The following is a 19,760-nucleotide window of genomic DNA, read 5'->3' as shown; positions in this document are numbered from 1 at the left end:
TAGAACATGAAGGAACAGTGGGGTGTGTTCAGGGAAGGCGTTTGCCCTGATTCCTTGCAGCCACACACAGTGGTCCAATGCTGCAGGATGGAAATCTTGGATAAACACATAGTGGAGTTCAATCCTGAGGTTCTGGAGAAGAATTAGTGCTACTAGCTCCCATTATTGTTGTGTGCACCTAATGCGTTGGCTCATCAATCCAGGGGCTACGTTAAATTGCTGTTATGAAGAGAAGGAAACAAAGGAAGAGAAAATATTCTTGTCTCCTTCAGAGAGAAAAAGTTTAGAAAAACGTGACTCTGAAGCATGAAAAGAAATTAGCTCACAAGTTCATTATTTCACTATTAGTTAATTATAAAGTGCTCCTGCTTTACATGAGGATCTTTGAATTCCAGGAAAAAAGAGGAACCTATTCCCTGTGGGCAGCAGTCCATGGCTCGGTCACAAGCCGTTAGCATCTTTCCAAGGACTCATTTCCCCAAATTACAGGCTTCACCCACAGACTCTGTGCCTCCTCAGCTTGGTGAGCTGTGATTTCCTGTGCCTGTGGAGCATTCCGTCTTGTAACAAGGCATTCCGTCTCTCTTTGCACAGGAGCACCAGGTGGGATTGTCTCAGCCCACAGGGCCCATGCAGCCTTCTGTCCTGGCAGGCTCCACCAGCATAGTCACAGGCACCAGCTCTGGGGGGCCCTTCCTTGGGAGCCAGCCCCAGGCAGCCATCATGAAGCAGATGCTCATCGAGCAGAGAGTGCAGCTCCATGTGATGGAGCAGCAGAAACAGCAGTTTCTCCGAGAGCAGAGGCAGCAACAGCAGCAGCAGCAGATTTTAACAGAGCAGGTACAGTATCCGTCTGTTTCCAATGCATGCTGGGATGAGCATGAGCGCTACAGACAGTGCAGCACCAGCCCTTCCTTCAAGATTTGGGAATTCTTGCTCTGTGGGTCTTCACAAGAAGGTATTTCACCAGTGGTTGTCAAAGAAGAGGCAACTGTATCAGTCCTACCATTTGCTTGAGAAATATTACCTGTGTTTCCAGTGGTAGGCTTGAGAGTCAATATTGGATTTTAGGCACTGGAAAAGGTAGCTCTTAACCTGGCATCCAATGGTGCATTTACTCCAGCAGAAACAGACTCAGCGGCAGTTACAGTCACAGATCCTCTCCCCTACCTGCACAGGGATCTGAGACAAAGAATGGGTTAAAAGAAGACTTAGCAAAGAAAAATGTTACTATTTACCCAGACCAATTCCTTAATCTGGTTCCTGGAGTGCCAGTAGGAGCAATTAGGTTATACAAGGGAGAGCCAGCAGCAAGGGGAGAACCAGAGACTGAAGTGGGAGAACACTAAAACCACCTCTGGCAATGGCATGGTGGAAGAGCTGCATTGGAGCTATCACCTGGCTTCCTGAGCTCCTGTGCTTTGCAATATGGATGTTAAACTACACAGTCTGAATGGTGGTGTGTGCTAAATTCAGCTGTAGTTTAAAAGCAGCCCAAGAGAAAGCCAGTGGAAAGACACACTGTTGAGTTCCTACAAGATCATACCCATGTTTAAAGACGCAGCTCCCTAATGTTACTTAGATAATGCTCTGGGTAGGTCAGCAGTTCCTTTAAGCTTTGCTTCTCCTCTCTTGCTAAGGAAAAACAGCTTAAGACCATTTGCTTAAATTTGTGTTAGAACACATGCATTCCATGTAACCACAGAAATACAGATTATCTCCCCCCTCCTTTCTCCTGTTGCTCCTGAGAAACAGAAAAATTTACTCTCAGTGAACAGGAAGGATGCTCCTAGAAATATTTAGGATCAAGATGCCTGAACTGATTCAAGCATGAACAAGTGCATGAGAGTGAGGATGCAGTAATGCATCCCATGGATTGAGCCAATTCACATGCATAAAGCCAAGACCCAGTCAGTGACTTGGATGCTGAAGGCAAGTCTAAAAGTGTTAAAAAGCCACCAAGGTGAGGCTGTCAAGTGTGCTGACATACTTTTCAGAGATGATAAGTGGTAAAGTCACAGTCCTCAGGCTCCTAGCTTTGGGGTAGTTCATGCCTAACAGGAGTCCCTCTTTCTTTTTGATAGTGTGTAATACATACTTATGAATGCAGGGATTAGTACTTCCTTCTTTCCTATCTCTGCCATTCTCGTACCTTTGTTACACATCATTGGTTTTGGACACAGTATTTGTACAGCTGCAGATGATGCTGCAAGACATGCCCTTTCAGTAAGTGCTTAGCTGAGTACACCTTAGCATCTGAAAGCTCTGTTTTTATAATCAGCCCTTGGTTCTGTTTTAAAATATTCACAAGTATTCATAGAAAACAACCACAGAGGAGCAATGTGGTCTGGATTAAGGCAGCATTTTGCAGTCGCCACTCCCCAAATATCATTCACTGAAGCACAAAAGGAAATGTGCCTTAGTAATCCATTTCTTTGGCTCAGGAATGTTCCAAGGCTGCAGTGTTTGGGTCAGGATGCAGTAGTCCTTGCAGCTGAGTGCTGTAAGTGCAGACATGGAGTGAAGTCTTGCACCAGGAATACAAAACTCTCGACCTTGGCAGAACTGAGGGAAGGAATGTGTGTGTGGCTACAGTTGCCCTTACACCTAAGTGAGCAAAGTTCGTTCACATCCCTCCCTCTCCTTTCTGCCTGAAGACAGTTAAGCTCATGCTGTAGAGGTCAGGATGAAATGGCTGTAAGTAAGGAGCAATGATGTTGGCCTTAGTGCATGTTCCTTTTTGAGCCAAAAAGAGTCTGAGTGCTGAGTAGCCCAAGTGCTCTAAGGAGGGCTCTCAAATGATTCTGCCTGTCTCTCCAAAACACCTCACCAGATAAGAACCACTGCAAGTTCTGCAGGTTTGCCACCAGTCCATTAATTAATTAATCATCTCTTTCTTTTCTGCTTTCTTTCCGTCCTTCATTTTCAGCAGATGCAGCAGCAGTCACATCTGCCTCGGCAGCATCTGCATCAGCAGCGAAGTCCATATCCAGTGCAACAGGTCAATCAATTCCAAGGTAAAAGTCAAATTGTTTTTCCTGTTTTGGAGTCAATGCCCTTAAGGTAGAAAATGTGTGAAAGCTTATGCAGTTTGTGACTGTTAGAGTTTAAGCAGTGTGCCAGAAGAAGAATACAGGCTGTTCCCAAAGAGGAATGGCCAAGTTACCATATTGAGTTAAGTTGATATTTTCCTTTCTGCTTCCTTGAGTGAAAAATGCAAAACTGTATTTTTTTTTTTTTTGACATTTGTTTTGCCTCTTTGACATCCAGACAACATGGATTTATTCATGGATTTATCTTGTTGGCCTCTATTCTTATGAGTTTTTTTTCCTGCTAACATTTCTGACTATCTTGGTTTTTCCCCTCCTTCATTCCCCACTTTATCTAATTCAATGGGCAGAGAATTTCAGAGAGGTCATGCTTATCTGGAGAAGGGACTGATAAATGTCAGGTGTGGAAAACACAGTGAAATATCTGATATGTAAATAGAGATTTTTTAAATTATCTCAAAAAAAGCACAAGTATTATTTTGATGTGCTCCCAGGTAACTGAAGAATGTAAATACACTCATTTTGGCTTAGGAAACGAAGGTAAGTCAGAGCCTTTTAGGTGCAAAGCATCAGCTGGGTGTCTTCGCTATGATTTCTATATAGACATGAAATAAACACATGCTTGTGCTCAAGCACATGATAATACCATGTAGATGCAATGGAAAACAAGGGAGGCAATTCTGGACATTTCACATTGCCATTTTTCTACTGGCATATATCAGAGTGGCTTCTTCTAATCGCCTCCTCATTTTTATCATTGGCATCATAAGTTCTGTATGAAATTACTTTATTCCCCCAATAATTCATTTCCAAAATCAAGAATTATGCGTGAACAGCCATCCACTGAGATGCACACATACAATCTCTCTGCATTCATGCTTCTTTGAAACACTGCCTTTGTATGTATTATTTAAAAGAAACAGAGAAGAGAGTTTAGACTAATCTGACAGAGCAAGGAATTAATTTTCATAAATGAACTAATTTAAATAGTTCAGAATTTTTTCCTTTTTAGTCACATGAATGTAATCCAGGTCAGTAGGTTATGTGTAAATGAGACCAGAAGATGCCCTAAAACATTGAAATCTGTTGCATTTCTCTTTTAACTACTCCTTCTGATCTCCTGTCCCTTATGCCAAGTACAGTAGTTAACAAAAGTAGGATGTGAACCAAAAGTAGGATGTGAACCACTTGCTGTCAATAACAGGAACTATTGTTCTCTGCTTCTCAGGAATGTTCAGGGATGTTGTCTGCCACTGAGGGACAACAAATAGGGACTGATTTAAGAACATTCAGATTATGCTGTACAGTTCTGAACTCTTAAGTAATGATTTTATATTTACACTTGGCATTTAATAACATTAGAGCCTGGAGCAATTGAGGGCCTCATACAGTCTGACCTTCACCTGACAAGTGTTGTATTTAGTCAGTAACTCAAATCTGAAGAATTTGACCCTTCAGTTAGTGACTCAAATCTGAGTGTTGTATTTGGTAGTGACTCAAACCCACAGTGAACCCATGGCATAATCTGAGCTCCAGGTAATTGTCTTTATTTAAAGATAGCAAATACAGAAACATTTCTCGCTTCCCAGAAATCAATAGCTCCTCCCTACCCCTGAAAGTAAGACACAAGCATGGTTATCTGTCATAGTGTGGAACTTAACAAGGCTAGGATTTTCTGGTTTCCCATCACTGGCCTAAGGTGAAGTAAAATGTGCTTGTAGTATTGATTCTCTAGCACACTCTCCCTGCTTTAATTGTTCACAAAAACCCAATTTTTCTTTCCATAGAATTACCCAGTAGCAATGCTATAGAAAATCCATTCATTTATGCCTCCTATTAAAAAAAATTATTTGCCTTCTGAGATTGACCTTTCCATTTTCAAGGATTACTTTTGAAAGACAATGGAGATATTTAAAAGAGAGTTTCAAGTGGTAAACTGCTTTGCTGCTAATGAAGAAGACTGGTGGAAGTTTTCCCATTTGCTTGCTAGAAGTTGAATTAGCTCTAGCTGAAGAAGATAAGTGCTGCTGAGAAAGCTCCTACAGATTCTCTCTTACACAAAAGTATGTTAATTAAGATTTATAGGGCTGTGGGCTTTTTCTTACCTTCCTCCCTTTTTGGTGCAGGTTCACCCCAGGATATAGTGGCTGTGAGAAACCAAGTAGCGCTCCAGAGCATGAAAACATCCCGAATGATGGCCCAGAACGTGAGCATGATGGCCATGGGTCCCTCCCAGACCCCAAGCACGCTGCCCACCACTGCGGGCCAGTCGGATATGGGCATGACTCCTTACAGCAATGCCTCTTCTGGCCAGCCAGGAATGTACAGCATGAGCACAGGGATGAGCCAAATGTTGCAGCACCCAAACCAAAGTGGCATGAACATGGCACACAGCACAGGCCAGGGAACAAGGCAGCCTGCCTCTGGACAAGCAGTGGGAATAGTTGGCAATTTTGGTCAGAATATGCTGGTAAACTCTGCTCTTCCCCAGCATCAGCAGCAGATGAAAGGACCTGTGGGCCAGGTCTTGCCAAGACCACAAGGACCACGACTTCAAAACCTGATGGGGACTGTCCCTCAAGGAGCACAAAACTGGCAGCAGCGAGGCTTGCAAGGCATACCTGGAAGGACTAGTGGTGAAATGGGGCCCTTCAACAATGGTACCACATATGCGATGCCGTCTGGGCAGCCACAACTGTCCAAGCAGCACTTCCCACAGGGGCTCAATCAGACAGTTGTGGACACAAGTGGGACAGTGAGAGCCCTGAACCCAGCACTGGGGAGACAGTTACTGCAACCACTACCTGGGCAACAGGCAGCCAGCCAGGCCAGGCCGGTGGTGATGCCAGCAATAAGCCAAGGGGTCCCTGCCATGTCAGGCTTCAGTCAGCCCCCAACGCAGCAAATGCCAGGTGGTACTTTTGCTCAGAGCGGCCAAGGTCAGGCCTATGAGAGGAATCCCACTCAGGACATATCTTATAACTACAGTAATGGAGGAGCAGGGGCGTCCTTCTCCGGTTTGGCAGAGGGCACAGACCTTGTAGACTCCATTATTAAGAGTAGACCAGGGGACGAGTGGATTCAAGAACTTGATGAGTTGTTTGGAAACCCCCAGTGAATGGGATTGTATAGTCTGGAACTTTGGTTACGTTTTGTTACATTTGAACAAGCAAAGAGGGAGTCAGATGTTCTCCCCATCCCTGGATTGTTGTGTTTTGTTTGTGTTGGTTTGGGGGTATTTTGTTTCCTTTTGTTTATAATTGTGCAAACCAAGCTGATCTGTAGCTAACTTTGGAAGATTCAGGGAACCATGAAACATCAGCATCCCAAAACTGTCACCAAGCAATCTTTGTCGCATGGCAGCGCCCACTCTATGTGTATGTGAGGCAGAATGGGGAAACTGTAAAAGCCAGCTCTTGCATCTGGCTGGGAAAATTTGTTCTTTCCCCACTTAAAAAAAGGCTTCATTACACAGTGGTGTGGGGTGGGCCCAATATCTCCCACCTTATATGACTGTGCACATTGCAGCTTCCAGGGAAGCAGATGGAAGAGCTGGGAGCAAAGCCTACAGATATCCAAGGGCGATTGTACAGGCCCTGGTCAGAAAAGGGCTTAACCCCGGCGGCAAGCAGGTCTCAGAGAGCCATGGCCAGGCTGATGGGGTTGGCTATGGGCTGTCCTAAGTGAATGCACAACACTCACATGACAAACCTAACCTGTCACAGGGAGGTCACTGTTTTCACTGCAGAGTGATAAACCCCACTACAACCATAGAACATAAATTTGGCAGTGTTGTGAAGGCAGATTATGTGACTGCTGCTGGATACAGCCTAGTGATGGGTTAACTTAATGAACTGAACAGTCCCCTTGGCACTTGAAATAGTGCTTCCCAAGTCAGAGCAATTGGTATGGTCCAGCTGCCTGGGGTGTTGAAGGGCTGAGGGGTACCAAGAGACATTAGCAGAGCTCCTCAGCTGGTCCCTCCCTCTCCTTCCTCCTCAGGATGTTCTCAATTTACTCCCTTCCCCTCCTGTTCTTTCAGTGTAAAACAAGCTGAGCTGGCTGCACTTTTTTTTCAGGCAAGCCACAAAGGGCCAGGCAGGAGAGGAGAAAACAGGCATGAGAAAACATACAGTGAGGGTTTGGCACACAGGAAGACTTTCTCCTCCCCCCTAGAAAAGTGCAGGTTTGACAGGTAGCATTACCTCAGGGTGTCTGGACTCTCAATGTGATATGTTCAGTTTTAAACAGATGTTTGATCTAATCTCTAAACCAAGTTTGCTGGAATAAAATTCACTGCAGTATTTAAAGAACAGCAGTCAGTGAAGAACTACTGTAAAGAACATTAATGAGTGTGTAAAATAATTGATGTTACAAACATGGGATCTGCCCAAATAAGGTTTTAGACAATAGGGATGTATCACTCTCTCCACTGTTCGGACCAGTGCTGAGCAGCCCTGTCATGAAGGTGTGATAGATCTCACACAACACTGAATTCTCCAGCCATTCTGTGTACAGCAGGGCCCCCAAACTGCAGTTCAAGGCTGTTTTCTGGAACCTATTAACTCTATTTAGAGTTTTCAGCTGAGAGCTGCCTATCAGGTTATATAGTTGTGCATATAAAAAAAGTTAACATGACCCACAGTCCAGAGCTTTAGCACCCTCTGGCCTAGTGCTGGCCTCTGTGAGCCATGAGTTGTACTCTGCAGCAGTGTACTAGTGCCAGTCCCAGTTCCCTAGCTCCTGATCACCTCCTTTTGTGCTGCTCTCTCTGGGCCCAGGGATGCCAGATGCTGAGCCCCTGAATTCCATAGAGGCTGAGGGCCTTGGGACTTGGCAGTTTCACATCAGCCTTTCCCTGTGGAGCACAGACATGCATCACATTAAAGAGGGAGAGCAAATGAGTTTGGAACCATCTCAGTGCCCCACTGAAGCTCCCTTTTGAGCAATTTCCCTTGCTGGGCTTGCCTAGTGGTGGGAATTACCTGTTCCAAATGCTGCAATGCAGCAGGGCAACCTGCATTTTTAATGTGCTCATTTTAATGAGCCATCAATCCAGCCTGCCCTGACTGCTACATTTTTTAAAATGGCTTTAATCACATCTCTTTTAGCTGACCCTTTTTAAAAATCAGCACAAGGGCAAATTCCAGCTCCTGCTGAGGATGATGAGCATGGTTGGCATGCCTGCTGCATCAGTAGAAGCCAGGTTGAGCCCTAATTCAGTGAAAGGGAGCACCAGCCTGGTGTTTCTGGTTCATTCTGTGGGTCAACATCTCTTGGTCATAATGGAAGGGATAGATAAACATTGGAAGAAGCAGTACCCTGAAGGGACCAGGTGCTATGGCTCTGTGTGTGTCAGCGTGAGCATGGGGCACACACCTGTGTGACAGAGTTGTGACAGGGTGAGGAGGCAGCCACCCTGCTAGGCAGGGGACAGTGCTGGGGACAGCACAGCACCTGTGCCTTGGGTGAAAGCAGCCTCTCAACACGGAGGTGGGAAAGGGGAACTTAGAAACACATATCCACCACACAGCAGCCAATGCAAGCCAGTGTGCTTCAGGGAAATACAGGCCTTGGTGATAAATGGCCATGAAGACAAGTCTCTGTTGTTTTTGTAAAGCTTCCTCCAAATACTCCAAATACTCCATACTGGGATCAAGTACTAGAGAACAGATTTTATTAGATTTGGGTTGATTGGGTTTTTTTTTCTTACTATGGTGCTGATGTATATGTGATGTTTAAAAAAAAAGTCATTTGTAAATATCTTTTTACAATTCTACAGATATCACTGGGTCTACTATCTGTAAAATATATGCATATATATATATATGCATATATATATATATATACACTCTGTTTGTTTAAAATAGAGTATTTTTATTTCATTCCTCGATGCATCCTTACTGCAGTGGTATTGCACTTCAGATGGCATCCAATTACTAATTTGTACTGTATCCCTGACAGCAACTTGCTCCATTTTATTCAGATTTTTCTAGTTTTCTGGTTTTACTTTGTACATTAACCATTGCTTATTTCCTTTTAAGACCCGTACAGAGTCTGAAAACATAGAAAAATACCTGATGTTAACACACCACTTTTAAAGAAAAAGAAACAAAACAAGAACAAACAAACAAAACAAAAGAAACCCAAATAAAAGATGATTATATGAGTCATATACCTGGTGTATACGGATCATGTCTTGCCCAAGTCTTGTGCCTCAATGAGCAGCCTTCCACGGAGGGGAGGGAAGCTGCATGCAGGCAGGTCTGAATCAGCCCTGGATTTTCTGTATGGCTGTATCACAGCACCTGGTGGAGTTACAGGTGCTAGACCTCAGCAGTAACAGGCTGGATACGGCCCATCCCAGGATGACTCTCTTGCTCCAGCAGGTTCAGCAGCTAGTGAATCTCTGCATCCCAGGCAGCCTCAGCAGGTGTCTCTGTGCCGCAGAGCCCAGACTGCTGTGATGAGCTGCTGGATGGGATGTGCTTCACCACCTTCTGCCATGGTGCCCCTTTTTCCAGCAAGGTGTACTACCAAAGCTTCCTGTGCTCTGAGGAGCAGCCTGTGCTCAGACAGATGCTACAGGGAAGTTTGTCTGTAATTGGGTCTGCTAGATGTGGCAGATCCAACCTTTTGCGTTAATTCTGTGCTGGGAGCAAAAATAGGGAGTAGGGAGGTGCTTTCTGGGGTGGAGACAAGGTGGAGAAGTGGGGGAGAAGAAGGGAAATGTGTAGCTGGACATAGAAGTTGGAGAAAATAGGAAAACAGGAAAAAGGTAAAGACACATACCACTACAACAGTGTGAGAATTGGGTTGTCAGAAGCCTTTTGGAATGTGTACATAGATCTGTTGGACATGCATGGCAGGGGAGGAGAGGGGAGACCAAAGCACTACAACAGGTAAGCTTGGAATCATTTCATAGGCAAAGAAAGACCTATTTGAATCAGTAGGTGACCTTTGGACCTCCTCTAATCTGTATTTCAAATCTGTTACATAGTTTAGAGCTTTGTCTTGGTTTTGGTTCTGGCAGCAGTGTTTCCTGCTGCCTGTGTGTCCAGGTTTGAAGGAAAGGTGTCTGCCAAAGAAGGCAGAAACCTCCCTTGGAATGGAAAATTTGACCCTCTACCCTCCAAATTACTGTAACATTGAAATGAGAGGGCTTTCAGGCAAAGATAGGGAAAAAGGAATAACACTACTTCACTAATATATATATATATATATATATATTTAACATGGCAAGAAACAACAGCAGCAGCACAACAAAGAGAGCAGAGCCAGAAACCCAACCGCAGCCTTCTCTGGGCTGTCAGGCACTTTCCCCTTCGGTGCAGTTCCGGGCACAGCCGGCAGGGGCGCTGGTGGCTCCCGGCCGGGCGCGATGATTCCCCCGCACCAGCAGGGGGCGCTGTGGCGCGAGCTCAGCAGCCTCTCCACACGGTCATGGCGGCTCAGCTGGCGGGAGAGGGGAGAGAAGGGACTTTCCTTTGCAAAGCCACAAGAAGGAGTTGGTCTCAGTGCCCCTCTGGGTCGTGTAATGGTCTACAGCAGGAACCTCGGAGCAGCAGCCTGGAACAGGAGAGGCGAGCACACCCGGAGTGGCAAACAAAGTAGCAAAAAATCCAAAGGCCTGCCAGGAGCCATGGGGGTCCGCACAGGCATGGAATGTCTTGCTTAAAGTGTAGCAAAAAGCCCAAAGCAGAAGCAGAAAACAGCAGGGCTGGGCAGCGGCTGCCAGGCTCCCACAAGCAGCCAGGAGATGCTCCCTCTGGGCGGTCAGAGGTCAGGGCCCTGGGTTTTCCCTGAGACACCCAAGCAGATGGTGAGGGTCCTTCCCAGGAGATCTGGTGTTGAAAAGGTTCAGTGGCCGCTCTTATGAGCAAAGGCTCACCCACGGTAACAAGAAGCAGTGAAGGACAGAACTCCGCAGTGGCAGCGAATTCTCCCTGCACCACCAGCCTGGCAGCAAGACTATGACTGTCTCCCCTCCCATCCTGAGAACGAGGGCCAAGCCCAGCTCCTCACGCCCCAGCCAAAATCTCGAGATATCTCTGCACTTCCCAAGAGAAAGCTCCCAGCAAAGAGACAGTAGCAAATCGCACCCTTCCTTACCAGCCACATCTTTTGTCTCTTAAGTATCATCGTTAGGCATCTCTTAGGCAACAAGGGGAGAAAATTCCCTGAGAAAGAAAAGGAGAAAAAAAAATCCTCACCTCCAACACTGTGACTGAAGGCATCACTGGCAGATTGGTAGGTGGATTTTTCATATTTCAGCCCACGGAAGGACAATTAGTGGAAAAATTTCTGATGATGAGGTTATTAAATCTGGCCCTGATGTACTTTCTCCCTGAAGATAGGTGATGAGAGAGCCACCCTTTCTGCAGCTGTGTCAGCTCCAGCCTGACACAGTTCACCATCATTTTCTCCTCAGCAAACATTGTTGGACTCAGGTCTTGGTACAAGGGCTGGCAGAGAGATGGGGGTCTTCAGACAGCTCTCTTTTATAATGCTGTTTATTCCATAGACTAAGTTACAGCAGTTGTGGGTTGTGGGTTGGCCTACAGCTGCTGGCTATAGGCAAGCCACGTGTCCTGAAGCCCATTTAGTTCTGGTTACAATGCATTCTATCTCTTTTCTTTTTTTTTTTTTTTTTTTTTTTCTGTGCATATTATTACATAACAACCAATCAGCATCATACACAATACCTTTACATTTACATATATCCTATCAAAACTGCTAGAATTACCATACTATGTTAGTGACTAACCAATCATCTGAGTTAGTAATTACATGTTAAACATTGAAACTTTGTTTTGCTGTGGAAAATTCTTTTTGCTTTGGTAAAAAACATCTTTCTGTCTGCCTATGCTTTTTTACTTGGTAGAAAACATGCTTTGTTTGAAGACTACTTAACCTGTTGGATTTCAGCCATAAAACCTCTTTCTAACTGACTAAACCTTTGTTCTAAACCTTCCAACTTAACTAAACCTTTGTTCTCTCAGCTGTTTCAGCAACAACTGGCCCTCAAAACAACTTTTTATGTATCAAAGCTTGTTTCATTTCTAGAGAACCTTCTGCTAAGCATTCATATCTGTAAAACCTTTCTGTTAAATTCTCATCCTTCCCAACCCTGGAGTTAATATTACTATTATTATCTCCAATATATTTTCCTGGCCATGTCATAGCCACCCTGTATGAGAAGCTCACTGCCTACTTTGCACCTAATCTACCAGGATCCAGAAACCAGGCACCCATCTGAGCCCACTAAAAACACTTGTCTAATGAAGGAGCCTAGGAGATATGTTCTGTATTTTCTTGTGGGATCAGTGGCACTAAAATACAGCTAGAGATATTAGTGGTGCTGCTCTGTGCATCTCTGATGTCTTGGCCTTGTGGCTTTGAGACCTTGTTTGCCTTTACCCCAATGTTGTGGTTTTATACTGGCCAGATGCCAGGCACCCACAAGAGTCATTCGCTCACTCTTCTGCTATAATTGGGCAGGGGTGAAATTATGAAAGGTTCATGAGTTGAGATACAGATTGTGAGAAAAGCACTTTAATGGCAAAACTGGCTCAAATTTAAAGGTATAAAGTAAATGTATTATTAACAGAGTCACAGAAGGATAATGAGAAGTAAAATAAGCCTTTTAAACACCTTTTTACCCCCAGCCCCTCCCTCCTTCCCACTGACAGCACAAGGTGACAGGCATGGGGGTTTTGGTCAGTTTGTCACTCAAAATCTTCTATTTGTTCAGGGAAAAGAGTTTTTTCTCTGCTATGCCATAGAGTCCCTTCTACGGGCAAACAGTCTTCCCAAAACTGTTACAGGGTGCAGTCTTTTAAGGATAAGCTTCTCTAGTTTGGAAGCAGGGTCCGTCTCTCTCCATTCAGGTCTCCCACTGGACCACAGCTTTCTCTGGCATCCACCCACTCCAGCATGAGCACTTTTCCCATGGACTGTGGGTGGATCTCTGCATCCCCCACAGACTTCATGGATTACAAGGGGACAGTTTGTTTCACTATAGTCCTCACTATGGCTTGCAGAGGAATCTCAGCTCCAGCACTTGAAACACCTCCTCCCCCTTCTTTTTTCTCCCCACTGACCTTGGTGCTGCCATGTTGTTCTCCCTCTCATATCCTCACTTCCTCCTCTTCTTTGACTAGAAGAAAAAACTGCTGCCTGTAGGTACCATTGCCAACAATTTCCACCAATTCAAAGATTCCTGCAGGATCCCAAGGCACTGAGAGGTTGATCTCATCTAGGTTCCATGTGGAGGAGTCACTTGTCATGTTTCCGCTGCCCCACCATCCAGGCAGCCCCACCACCATCGCACAGGCAAGTGAAGGCCACGGCAGCACTGGCACTGTTTAATGCCTCTCCTCATGTGGGGTTCTGGGAAGGAGAAGCTGCCACCAGCCCTGCCCTTCTGCCCATGGCATGGCAGGTTGGGGTGGCCAGGCAGGCAAGGATTGCCCCATGGTGCTTTGCCACCCCTGGAAAAAACTGCTTGTGTTGTTTTGATTTTTTTCTTAAAAATGTCATCGCACGCACCCTCTCTAATTGGGCCAGCAGCATGTTCATCCTCACAGCCATCAGAGACTGCCTCTGTTGGCCATGGTGGAAGCTTCTAGCAGCTTCTAGCAGAAGCTGCTTCTGTGGCCCTCCCCCACTATCAAAAAACCCGGCTGTGTCGGATCAACACACTCAAAAAAGCATTTTCCCATCTGTCTTCTCCCCATGTAAGTAATCACAAGCCATGTTCAAGTGACCTTTTAACCTTTCTCTCCAGAGAAGAGTCAGGGCAGCTCAGCTATCTCTCTATATGGCCCGTATACAGGACCCTTCTTTGTATTTGTATCCAGGAAGACCCACTCTGCTCCCACAGGTTTGGGATTGATCAAAGTGGTAGGTGAGCTGTAATGTTTTGTGCAATGGCACTTTTAGCCAGCAATGTGATCTTCATTTTCTGACAGCACAGAGCCACTCAAGGCATACAATCAGTCTGTGACCAGGTTTTTCTACTGAGGAACTAAGGTAAGCCAAGACACCTCACTGCATCCAAAGCAGTTTTTTTTAAAAAAACCCTTGAATGGATACTGGACAAAATAAACTTACTGAGGGAAATAAGAAAATTTAGGCACTGTAGGGCCAAAGCATCTTTGTTTGTTCAGTACAATTAACCAAAGCAAACCATCAAGACCATGGTATAACCCTGGCCTCAGCTGTAGTGCCATTTGCCCTTGCTATTGTTCAGGAAGCAAGGGTCTGGTGTGAGGGACATTTGAGACTGGTTATCCACATGGTCATCCACAGGTGAGCCCGGCGTGCAGAACAAGACAGATGCCAAACAGGTACATGAAAACTGCTCAGGAGAGGAATAATCACTGTGGGTTTTGTTGACTGCATAGGACTTGCCTTTTAGTTCCCCGCAGTGTAACTCCAAATTTACATATTGTGCTGGTGGTTTAACAAAAAAGCAGTGCAGCGGGAGTAAGTAAAGATTTTCTTCCCCCTATATCAAGTTGTTCAATTCTAACATGCTAAATTAAATATGACTGAGGTAGTTACAAAGAATGCTTGACTTGCCTTTGTATGCATTTTTTTTTTTTTGCTTTCATCTTCAGGTAACATTTATGGTTAGTGAGCCAATACCTTTACTCTGAAAACATGGGACAAAGGAGGCTTTCAAAGAACATTACTCTCAAGCGTTTCATATGTTTATGTTTAAAAAGCCTGTAGAGAAGCTGCTACATGTATCACTGTGTATGATAACGCATATTAATTTGCATGGCCTGGCCTAACAACCTGTAAAAAGCCAACCAATTCAACCAAAGCAATTACTTTTTAACAATGTCTTCCTAGGTCCTGGAATTACTAAAAATTAATTGTAAAGTGGCTAGTTCAGAGACATCCTTCAGATTAGACGAGTAGTGGGACTCCTGTGTCCCTTGTCCTTTCTGTATCATTGACTGAGATTAATTCTGCTCTTTCATTGGATTCTCTTGTTTTCCCATCAGTCTATAAAACACTAATCTCTCAAGCAAATCTCAGCTGTTTAAAACTAGATTCGTGACTGGAAACCAGCTCCTGCATTGTTTCTGTTGCTTCTTTCTACCCTGGAGCATTTTTTGCACAACTTAATCTTCAACTGACCTGATTGTTTGAATAACTCCTGGTTCTGAGACATTTAATCTTGTACCTCTAATAGCTGCTAAGTGAATCCTGACTTCCATCACTTCTCCAGGGAGGTGGTATTGCCCATTAGCACCTTTCTAAGTCAGGATTGGAGGCTCAGAACATTAAACAGAAGAGCAGTGAGTGCTCTGCCTGTTGCATTTAGCTCCCAGGAAAAGGTCACAGCTTGGGCTGCTCCCTTTACATTAACTGGTTGTAACATGTGCTTGCAGTTCTGGTTTCACAACATTCACCTGAACTCCCAAGAACTAATCTGTGGTGGGTTACCCATGCTGGAAAGCTGTGGTAGTTTAAAGCATGTCAGCTGGTCATATTCTAGCACAAGTTTCTCTTCAGGCTTGATGTCAGATTGCCACTGTAAATTCAACTCCTGGTAATGTCGTCCTTTCTGTGATTTTTAACTAAGATTAACTAATACAGGTTATCCATCGTAAGGAAGAACGTAAGTGTTTTTCACCTCCCATCACAGTGTCAGTATCTGTAGAACTCCTTAAGTTTTCAAGATACTTTTCCAAATAATTACTGTGTTTTTTGTTGTTTGTTTTCAATTCACACTTTTAATCCACACCTAATTCACACTTTCAAGTTAAAAATCAAAGTAGGCAAGGTGAACTTTCTCAGAAGTTGATGATAAACAGTGCCACCAGATAGAAACATTAAGATCACAGGGTATATTGGAGCTGACCTGATGACAGAAAAAGAGGTTGTAAATTTTCGGCCCTTTCAATTGCCTTCTGTTGTGTTGTTTTGCTTTTTTTTTTTCCAACCAGAAGGGTCACAATCTCAAACCTTTTCTTTCTGCGGGGTACAAATGGTACAAATGTAGCTGAGGCTTTGAGAACAAATACACAAATAATCAAGATACATCGATGGGTTGCTAGATAAGCTGGCAGTGCTATACATATTTTAAAAAAAGAGTAATTATTTTTAACTTGCTCTAAATATCATCTTAGTACAGCACACATGCCTTCAAAATGCATGACTGTGGATCACGCAAGGGGCAGGGCTTCCTCTGCAGGTAAGTGGTGGTGTTATTAGAAAAGGCCTCTAGGTGTCTGTATTGGACATTCTTGGTTGGGTTCTTTTTCCCCTTGGGCTGAGATTGATGAGAGAGAGGCAGTTTTCTCTTGTTCAGACTGGGTTGTTTATTCTTCTCTAATCTGCATTACATGTATACAAGGTACAAGTAGCTATGTGCACTAAGATAGAAAGGTGCAAAATGGCTAACAAAGATCTTCTTCAAGGTCTTTTATATGTCTATTTACCCAATTAACAAATGCCAAGTAAATTATTTTTCTTAGTGACCCAATGACCCAGCACCTGTGTGCTGCACTGCAGCATTCTCTTTCCAATCACTTACTACTACCCAAAAACCTCTAGAAGAAGATGAAGAAAGAAAGACAAGAGATAATACCCTGAATCCTCCATGTGAAAAACGAGGTTCACATAATTTTTATAGAATTTAAAAGTTTAATAAAAAAAAAACAATTAGGAGAAAAAAATAAAGTATACAGATACGGCCGGGTGTCTCCGCATTCAGCTAAGAGAGCACACCTTACTAACAAAGGATTGTCCCTTAAGAACAGAACCCTACTACATATCCATAATTTCTCATACATATTCATACATTCTTCTTAGGCTCTTTGGTGTTCTTCTGTTTAGTTTTCTCTTGCCCCCTTCCCAATAGATCAATCTTCTTGGCGCCATTGAGATTTACATACTCTGATACCAGGAATGCAATAAATTCTTCCCCCAGAGCTCTGATCACTGCTGTCTTCATCTGGATAAGATAGTTTACAAATGCAAGAGCCTCTAGCTATTTTTTTTTCCTCAGTCTTTGGGTTATACAAACAAAGGCAGTTTTTATTTTAATACTATGCCATAACCTAACATATATGTATTATACTACTATTTCTAAATTTCATCAATAACAGAAAAATAGAAAACTATATTAATACAACAAAATTTCTCATTCTTATACACATAACATTCATTTTAATATTTGCGAAAAGCCAACAATATAAAATGTATCTATAACACTCCATCTTGTCTTCTGTTTACTAAACTAGTTTGAACTCCAAACTTTAACTTTTCCACCTAGTGACTTAAGAAATTCTCTAATTTACACACACTCTTGGTTTTTCTATTTAACTTTGACAGTTGTTTTCACTGTGTGATATGAAATTCAGTGTTTTCTTGGGTGTCAGAGCCAGGTATAAGACATAAGGGCACACTCTCTATGCTTCTGACTCCAACATCTAGGGAGCACTGCGAGTGGGCAAACATGGGTGTAGCGTGGCAGTTTGTGCAGGCAGGGCAAGCAGAGGCAAAGTTGCAGGTTTTTCCTGCTAGTAAGGTTAGTTTGTTGTTTGCTGTGCTTCTGTTTGTTGGTTGGTTTTTGGGGTTTTTGTTAGTAATGGTTTTTACAAGATGTAAAACTGTAGTTAGTACCAGTGTGTGTAACCAAATAGAACTGTCCAAAATGGATGTGTCTGCACCAACCCATTCCTGTGCAGAGTGTTTGAGCTTACCAGTGGTTCCAGGGTTGCAGAAGAAGCCTGCCTGCAGTGTAAACAGCTGAATGATCTCCTTTTGCTGGTGGCCAAGCTTAGAGAAGAAGTTAAAAGACTAGGGAGTATTAGGGAAAGTGAAAGGGAAACAGATTGGTGATGTTCCACCCTTCCATCCTTGAGGGAGGCTCACCAGGAGTCAGAGGACCACCATACCTCCCATGGTCAGGCAATAGGAGGACACCTGGTTGATGAAGGGGAGTGGAAATGCCTCCCTGCTCAGGGAGGTAATAATAAAAATTCCTCCCAACCCCCTTCACTTACCCAGGTACCACTTCAGAATAGGTATGAGACCCTGGATCTAGAGAGTCAGCCAGCTGATTTAGAAGAAAATTATCTGGCCAGTGAGCCTCCCAATTACACTTCATCTGTAGGACAGATCACCACAGTAGTTGTAGTGGGTGACTCCCTTCTGAGGGGAACAGATGGCCCCATATGTGAACTGGACTCATCCCACAGGGAGGTCTGCTGCTTCCCTGGGGGAAGCAGCTATGGGATATCACTGAGAGACTTCCTGGGCTGATTCAGCCCTGTGATTATTACCCATTACTGATACTCCAGGCTGGCAGTGACAAGATTGAGGAGTGTCAGGGCAATTAAAAGGGACTTTGAGGCACTGGGTCAAGTGGCTGATAGGGCAGGAGCACAAGATGTCTTTTCCTCAGTCCCTTTGGTGGCAGAAAAATATAGTGAAAGGAATAGGAGAGCCCACATTATCAACAAGTGGCTCAAGGGTTGATGTCATTGGCAGAATTTTGGGTTCTTTGACCATGGGGCAACATTTACGGCACCTGGCCTGCTGGAACTGGATGGGCTGCATCTCTCTGTTAAGGGCAGAATGGTTTTGGGTCATGAACTGACAGAACTTGCTGAGAGAGCTTTAAACTAGGTTTGAAGGGGGAAGGGGATGCAGATGGGCTGTGTGGAAGCAGGCCCAAGGATGGTAAGCCCAAGTTAGGGGTGAAATCTCTAGCCCAGCTGAGGTGCATTTATACCAATGCATGCAACATGGGTAACAAACAAGAGCTGGAGGCCATGGTGCAAGAGCAAAGCTAGGATGTAGCTGCCATCACAGAAACGTGGCGGGATGACTCAAGTAGCTGGAGCGCTGCACTGGATGGCTGCAAGCTCTTCAGAAGAGACAGGAGAGGGAGAAGAGGTGGAGGGGTGGCCCTTTATATTAGGGAAGCTTTTGACACCATAGTTACTGAAACTAATGATGATGCAGTTGAGTGCCTATTGGTAAGAATTAAGGGGAAGACCAACAAGGCTGGGAGTCTCTTATCGTCCACCCTACCACAAAGAGGAGGTGGACAATTTATTCTATAAGCAGCTGGAGAATGTTTCAGGATCATCAGCCCTTGTTCTTGTAGGCGACTTCAACATACCAGACATCTGCTGGGAACTTAACACAGCAGAAAAAAGGCAGTCCAGAAAGATTGTTTGTTGCAGCTGGTAAGTGAGCCCACCGGGGGAAGAACTATGTTAGACCTGTTGTTTGCAAATAGAGAAGGGATGGTGGGAGATGTGGTAGTTGGAGGCAGCTTGGGGCACAGCGATGATGAAATTCTAGAGTTCTCAATATTTGGTGAAAGCAGGAGGAACATCAATAAGACTTTTACACTGGACTTCCAGATGGCAAACTTTGGCCTGTTCAGGAGATTTATTCAGAGAGTTACTTGGGAAGCAGCCTTTAAAAACAAAGGAGTTCAGGAAAGATGGGCATACTTCAAAACAGAGGTCTTGAGGGCACAGGAACTGTGCCCTGTGTGCTGAAAGATGAGTCAATGAGGCAAGTGTCCTGCCTGGATGGGCAATGAGGTTTTGGAGGAACTTAGAAATAAAAAGAGGATATATCATCTTTGAAAGGAGGGTCAGGTCCCTCAGGAAGTATTTACAGAGCATGTAGGAAAAAATTAGGGAGGTCAAAGCTCAGTTCAAACTT

At 44.3% G+C, this 19,760-nt stretch overlaps 1 protein-coding gene across 1 annotated transcript in view; it reads left to right on the top strand.

Moving 5' to 3' along the window:
* The window catches only part of MAML3 (mastermind like transcriptional coactivator 3), a 288,199-nt gene extending 278,988 nt beyond the window's left edge, over positions 1-9,211 (top strand). Inside the window, exons 3-5 of the mRNA XM_058838414.1 lie at positions 595-840; positions 2,930-3,017; positions 5,177-9,211. Coding sequence (XP_058694397.1) covers positions 595-840; positions 2,930-3,017; positions 5,177-6,168 — 1,326 coding nt within the window. The 3' untranslated portion in view covers positions 6,169-9,211. The remainder of the gene's footprint in view (positions 1-594; positions 841-2,929; positions 3,018-5,176) is intronic.
* Positions 9,212-19,760: the final 10,549 nt, after the last annotated feature.

This window comes from Poecile atricapillus, chromosome 4, assembly GCF_030490865.1.
Source record: "Poecile atricapillus isolate bPoeAtr1 chromosome 4, bPoeAtr1.hap1, whole genome shotgun sequence".
Taxonomy (NCBI): domain Eukaryota; kingdom Metazoa; phylum Chordata; class Aves; order Passeriformes; family Paridae; genus Poecile; species Poecile atricapillus.
This window is presented reverse-complemented; position numbering and strand designations above follow the sequence as displayed.